At 33.5% G+C, this 7,455-nt stretch overlaps 1 protein-coding gene across 1 annotated transcript; it reads right to left on the reverse strand.

Moving 5' to 3' along the window:
• Positions 1-1,863: 1,863 nt before the first annotated feature.
• Positions 1,864-4,822, reverse strand: LOC18433598 (peroxidase P7). The gene is made up of 4 exons (XM_006843681.4): positions 4,566-4,822; positions 3,830-4,021; positions 3,403-3,568; positions 1,864-2,507 (listed from the first exon to the last, which is right to left on the reverse strand). Exons 1-4 carry the CDS (start codon positions 4,770-4,772, stop codon positions 2,116-2,118), a joined length of 957 nt encoding a protein of 318 aa, XP_006843744.1. The 5' UTR covers positions 4,773-4,822; the 3' UTR covers positions 1,864-2,115.
• Positions 4,823-7,455: the final 2,633 nt, after the last annotated feature.

Here is a 7,455-nt window from a genome sequence, read left to right on the forward strand (position 1 = left end):
TAATTTCATTTTGAAAAAATATATATATAAATATAAAGGGTTGACTGGCTTTCTTTATAATTTTCACCTATAAATAGATCATTTTGTAGTTTACCTATAGTTTTAGGGTCCATACGTAAATTCACTCTTTTTTCTATTTTTTTTTCTAAATTTTAGGATGAGTTTTGTCCAAAATCTTTCTTTTCAAAAATTGAGTGGTTCCTATACAATCTTTGGATGTCAAATTTTTTAGGTACATAGAAGGTGCAGATTATTATTATTATTATTTTCTTCAAGGTTGGTCATTGGGTTTAGAGATTACGTCCCAAATTTTAGATCTAAAAAGCATTCCCAGATAGATTGTGGTGCGAGGGAGTAGATGGACAGTATTACCTTCTTGTACGGTATGTGGTACATAATTGTAGAAAGTGTAAAGACAATTGCTAATTTACAAGATAGATAGAAAAACGGCAATTCACATTAGTGATAACGAATACTTTAGGAGATTCACAACTTTATCAGTATCTAGAGGGAGGTGAGATTTTTTCAAAAGCTCTAAACTCATTAGCATATGTTAAGAGACTAGGGGAGTGTTTATATTAATATTGTTTGGTTCATTTTTTGCGAGTAAAGGAGATGTATAGACAGATTATTAAACATTGTTGAGATTATTGAATGACACATATTTAATTCCAAATATGGATTGCAGTTTCATTTAGGATCTTACCCTTTCAGGTGATTTTTCGGTTAAGTCAACCTACAATCTAATATTTTCTGATCGTTGGTGAGAGTTGGATGTTAGTTTATTCAATATTAAGAAATTGCATATGCCTCTTAAAGTGCGGCTATTCTTATGGATAATGTGGTAAGATAAATTAGCAACGGATGACAACTTAAGAAAGATGAGATTTGTTATCATCAATGTATGTATCTTATACAAAGACAGTAATGAAACTTCGCAACATATTTTCCTCTCATGCCCTTTTGTTATATATCTTTGGGATTGAGCTCGACAATACATCAATCTGTCATTACCTTTACCCCATAATGTCATAGCTCTTTTTAACTAATAGATCACACCCGATATTTTAAAGATGTATTTTTTGGAGATCTATTTGGGTTAGCCTTTTTTGGAGTGTGAGGAAGGAAAGAAATAAAGTAGTCTTTGATAGTATAAGTACATATATGTCTACATGAAAATCGAATATTTTGACAGTTACAACTGATTGGTTCATTGCACATAATGATAATGACTTTATTCCTAAAATTCTTATCAATAACAATCCCTTGGCAGTGTCGATTATGGGTGTTACCAGTAACACTCATAGTGATTTTGTTTGGATACCACCACCAGTGAATTCCTTCAAATTTAATTTTGATAGAAGTTCACTTGGCAATCCAGAGCCAACCGGCTTTGGTGGTCTCATCAGAAATAATTTGAGTCATATTATAGTTTTTTACTTCGGTCTTTGTGGCATTACAACAACAAATAAGGCGGAAGCACGATGTTTATTAGAAGGTTTGAAATTGTTATGCACTTTGGAAAGACGCACGATTATCAAAGTAGACTCGACAAATGTCATTGCCTAGAGTAAGAAAGGTCCATATTCGTTGGTAATTAAAGACTATTTTTTATCAAATTTTGGATATTTGGTCAACGTCTATGGCAACGGTTCAACATTGTTATAAGGATGCGAATGAAGATGTTGATGTTCTTGCCAAAGGAGGAGTCTATACTCCCTCTCTGGCTGTTACTTTATTTATGTAATCTTATGTCTTTGCTTGAGTGTCTTGTATTTATATTTGAATTAATGATAAATCATATGTTATTGTTAAAAAAAAACAAAAATAGAGAGAGAGGTGGTGTACAACAAAATAAACAAATTAATAACAATTTGCCTTTAAGGGCCTCTACTAATTACTCATATAACCCAAGAAACCAACAATGGGTAGATCCAAAAACTACATGATAAGCACCACATCACATCCACTCTACCATAGATAGGCTTTATTAAACAATTAAACACGCGCCCAAACCACAAATATCAATGCAAAACCAAGAACTTAGGTATTAAGTAAACAAATATTGAAGGAGAGAGAGAGAAAGAAGAGGGAGAAAGAAGAGAGAAAGAGCACTTAGTTGATCTTTCTACAATTCTTGCGAATCTCTCCATTAGAGCCAGTGAGGGGTTTGATGTCACCCATCTTGATCATGGCAGCCACAAAGTCCTTATCAAACAAGTCTGAATTGGAGCTGTAGCTTCGAACAAGAGAATCGGAGGAGCCACCATTGAAGAGCTGCTGATCAGAGTGGAGAAGGCCCTTCTTGTTAATCAGGTTCTTGAAATACTTGTTGTCAAAGGCAGTTGGGGTTTGAAGGTCCAGAGGGTTCACATTGTTGTCTCCTGAGCCCGCGGTCCTTGGGCAGTTGGATTGCCGAGTCTTGGCAAATGAAGGGTCGATATTGGTCTCATTGTAGATGCGGTTCCTGATGTTAATGCAGCGAGCAACGCCAATGGTGTGGCCTCCTGTGGTCATTTGTTTCAAATAAAATATGAAGCATGTTAGATAAATAATAGCTAAGTCCATGACTTTGTGTCCTTGAAAGAATATATTCATATCTCAAGAAATGTGTATGGTGACTCCTCGGACTCACGACTCCGCCAAGGTTTTTCATGAATTTGGGATGTAAAATACATCTTGAACTATTAAAAATAAAGAAGTAAAAAAAATAGTTTAAAAATATCATTTCAAATTTGAACTCTTTATATTTTGTATATTTATTGTTGTAGTGATAAGGTCTTACAATGATGAGAACTTTAAATGTCCTTTTAACCTGTCTTAGACCCAGATAAAGAAGGTAGTTATGTTAGGTTGGCAGCCAACAAAAAATTTTGTTATGATTCATGTAACTGACTCCAAATCATTGGAATAGAGCTTGAATGATGATGATGATGATTTCAACGGTAAAGATTAACGACCTTTAGAAGTTTCGATTAAAAAATTATTTGTCAAAGGGTGGATGAGATGAAACGTCATCCATTTGGCAATCGCTATGTCAAATAAATATGTTGGTCTAGCACGTAACTCATAACTATATCATATCTGAATTAATATTGTACATAGTTATGCGTGTTCATATCTGATATTAGTATGAGTGTAAAAAACAAATTTGCTTCAAAATTGACCAAGGCCAGATGTGAAGGGGGAGGTAGTACGTCACATTTAAGTAGCTTGTGAGATTTAAAAATGTTAAGAAGCATTTAAGTTTTAAAAATATGTGGTGTTCCATGTCCGACACACGCAAAAAACCATGGAGACATGTGTCAAGATAAGAAATAAAGGTGCGTATGTAGAGGGCCAGATGTTGAGAATGGAATGGTCTGTTAGTGTAGTGAGGATGAGAGAGATATATATATATACCGGAGAGGGCAACCATGTCCTTTTGAGATAGGCCTTGATTAGCGAAACTGTTGATGAGCTGATTGAGGTTGAAGGTCGGAGGTGGGATGCTGTTGTTTGCAGCGGCCTGGCTCGCTGTCCTCGCGTCCCTCCTTCCCAATTTCACTTGCCAATCCGGTCCTCCCAACTATGATGACGCAAAAATCAGACCAAAAATAATTCGAAAATGGAGGAAATTGAAAGAAAAAATTAAAAAGACGAGTCGTGAGAGATAGAGAGAGGGGGAGAGAGTTTTTCCCCATTTCTTGGACTGTTAGTATTATGAGTACTCCACAAAAGACCAGATGAGATAGAGAAATGAAGTGAATTCTCCAGTGTTTATCTCTTCAACTAGCATCCCTAGAAAAACACACACACACGCACACAAGAGAGAGAGAAATTGGGTTACCAAGACAACGGAGTCTCTTGCAGCGACGGCCAAGGTATCAGCACATGAGACGACCCCAGGGCACGCCTTCTCCACCGCAGATTTTATATTGTCCACAATATTGAACCCTCTCGCCGAGTTCCTGTTTGGTGCTGCGTTCTTCTCTCCAATGAAGGTGGACGTATCATCCAGAAGCAACGATCCATCGCACCCCTAATTTCAACAACCACAATCCACCTTACCATCAAAACTAGAGAGAGAGAGAGAGAGAGATCACCCCTAAATTTGAACCAGCAAAATCCACTCAGCTAGAGAGAGAAAGATATAGAGATAGAGAGAGAGCTCATCCCTAAATTCCAGAAACCACAATCCACTTAGCTTTAAAAGTTCAATAGAAGAAATGTAGAGAGAGAGAAAAGGGAGACAATGAACAATGTAGTTGTACAGGACGTGGGGCATGCGGTCTCTTGAGAAAAGGGTAAAGGATACACAAGTTATTTCACTTTTTAGTCGAAAAAGCGAGTTTTGAGCTTTTAAGTTAACCCACCAAACAAAAGAGATTGAGCACACACGATTCAAAAAGGTCATCAATTTAAAGAAAAACAAAAAAATTAGAGGATGGAATATGAGAGGTTAATCTCTAGGTTTTGGGGAGCTATATCTTGTTAAATATAAAGCACACTTTTCTTTTGCACACTTTTCTTTAGAAAGAGAGAGTAAACATTATTTCAAGTAACCATAGTTGAATCTAGCTCACATTCACAAAGCAGTCATGGAAGAAAAGGCGAAGAAGCTGAGCTCCAACTCTCTTGTCATTTGAGATGGCTGATTTAACAGCTGATCTAATGGTGGGCAGTGCCTTGGGGCAAGAGTAAGCATAGTAGTGTGGGGTGAGTTGGGCATACGAGCTCCAAGTGAGGAGCAAAACGAATGCAAGTCTAACAGACAGAGAGGAAGAAGCCATTCTAAATAGAGAAAGTTCTTTGAGAGAGTGAGGTAGTGTGAGAAAATGGCACAGAGGGATGGGTTATTTATAGGTTTGAAGATGGGTTAATTTTGGGGTTGATATGATGGAGGGAGCACGTAGGAACCTGCGGTTCACCTAATACCTAATACCGTATACTTGGGATCAAGGAATGGGCTATCTCCTGTTCACATTCATGTAATATATGTTACTGTGTAGGAAGACCGTATGTTTGAATAGTCTTTGAGGGAAATTTTCTCACAATATGTAGTTCGGGTTCGGGTGATGGAAACTATATAATACCTTAAAGGGTCTTGTTTGTATAGAGCTAAGGCTCTAAACAATCAAAGTAAAGCGAACATTTAAATAATGTCGAGAAATGTGATTTTAATATTTCAAATTTATGGGGTAGCCTTAAAATATATTTTTATTTTTAATTATATAATTTAAAACTTAAAAAATAATGTAGATCGAGCATATTTATGAAAACTTAAAAATTAACGGTCCAAAAATATATCACAAGATGCATTATTTTCAAAACATGAAATCTTTTTTTTTTTTATATCTATGTATATTGACATCCAGATGATCAATTTGAAAATATTTGAGCACCAAAAACAATTTTTTCTAGTGAAATTTTTGATATGCCCTATAATTTGATGTTTAGAGCCTCGGACCAATACAAACTTTTTCCTAGTCTATTTTATTAGAAAAGCTAGTTTGTTTGCCCCTAGTTTTGGCTCCCTCTCTCAAAGATAATTTTGGTAACCTCTCTCTCTCTACAATTACCTACGCAAGCACTTTTCACCAGACGTGTTTTACGTGGAAATTGAAGTAACCAACGTAATTGTATTAGTCAATCACCTACTTTATCCCCTTCTCCTTCTCTTTCTCTTTCTCTTTCTCTCTCTCTTACGTTAACACGCGCAAACTGACAAGCCAGGGCTCTATTTTAGAGGCAATCAAAAGTAAACGCAATCAACATTTTTTTAGAGCCAATCGCAAGTAAAGGAATTCAACGGAGCAGGTGAGTCAGGCATTTCGGCTCACAAGATCCTAACGGTCGATTCAAAAGTGATCCAACTACTTCCAAATTATCTTCCAGACACGCGGTTTCTTTAGGGTTGACCTTTTTTCGCCTGACTCTTTGAATATATAATATATAAGGTTAGGAATATATGCGGTCACAATGATTTGGTATTATTTTTATTTTATTTTTTATTTTTATAAATTAGAATGTAATGAAATTTGGAGTGTATTTACATATTAATGAAACACACATAATAAAAATATAAAAAAAATATTTTATAAAATATAAATTGATCAAAATACCCTCGTAAATTTTCAAGGATATTTTGGTTAATCTATATTTTGTAAATTATTTTTTTTTATATTTTTATTAGATTCTCCTATTTTAGATGAATATAAACTTTAAATTTCAGATAATTTAAATTTGTAAAAAAAAAAAAAAAAATTAAAATGCCAGACAACTGTGATTGTACGATGAATTTGGACGGTGATGAATATAGGTGAAATCATTGTTTATTTTCACCTATATGCATTGCGTAGTGTTTTCATATATATATATATATATATATATATATATATATATATATTGGAAGATACTACAAAATGCCTATAGGTGAAGTTCTACAGTACTTCACCTACACCTCATCACCGTTCGAAGTTCATCATACGGTCACAGTTGTCTGGTAGTATTTGAATTTTTATAATTATTGTACTAATCATATTTATTTAAAATTTGGGGTGTGTGTACATATGACCAAGTTGCATCGAAATAAAATATTAAAAATATAATAGTCAAAAAATAAAATGGTGAAATTACCTTTGAAACTTTATAGCGGCAAAATTTGGGGCGTGTGTACATATGACCAAGTTGCACCAAAATAAAATATTCAAAATATAATATTCAAAAAATAAAAATGATGAGATTACCTTTGAAACTTTATAGCGGTATTTTTCCTAATTTTTATCATTCAAATTATTATTTTTATATTTTATTCATGTGCATCTCACTAATGCGCACACACTTGCAAAATTTCTAATCATTATGATTTGTAAAAGAAATATTAAAATTCTAACACTATCACATATCTTTTAATATGATTTTGTCTAGAGTTAACAACTCCTTAAAATACAAAGGTTAAAGTTAGAAGGGGTTGTAATGGGTGTATATATAAAAACTATGATTACTTTTTGTTTAAATAATTATTTTAATAAGTAACTTAACTATTAAGCAAAAGTAAATTTGAAATTTTTATAAAAGTACAATTACATTTTGGAAGTTATTGTCTTGAAATTTTATTTGTAGAGTGCCATTGTCTTTTAATAAAAATTTCGACTTTACTTTTTATGGAGATGACAAAAGTACTCTTTGTCAGATAGTGATATTTACAAAATTTCCATTACTTAATAATAAAGATATCATAAAAATTAACTTTTTATAAAAAATAGACTACAAAATTAGTAAATCCACCATTCACAACTCTCTCTATCTTTAACCTTTGTAATTTGAAGCGTTGTGAAGTTTAGATTATCATATATATATATATATATATATATATATATATATATATATCTCCAATATTCCTAATCTATTTGGATTTTCTATTTCCTCAAAGAAACTTATCAATATCAATATCAATCCCACATAAATATGGGA

The sequence above is a fragment of the Amborella trichopoda genome, chromosome 8 (assembly GCF_054954075.1).
Source record: "Amborella trichopoda isolate Santa Cruz 75 chromosome 8, AtrichopodaSantaCruz75HAP2 v2.0, whole genome shotgun sequence".
NCBI lineage: Eukaryota > Viridiplantae > Streptophyta > Magnoliopsida > Amborellales > Amborellaceae > Amborella > Amborella trichopoda.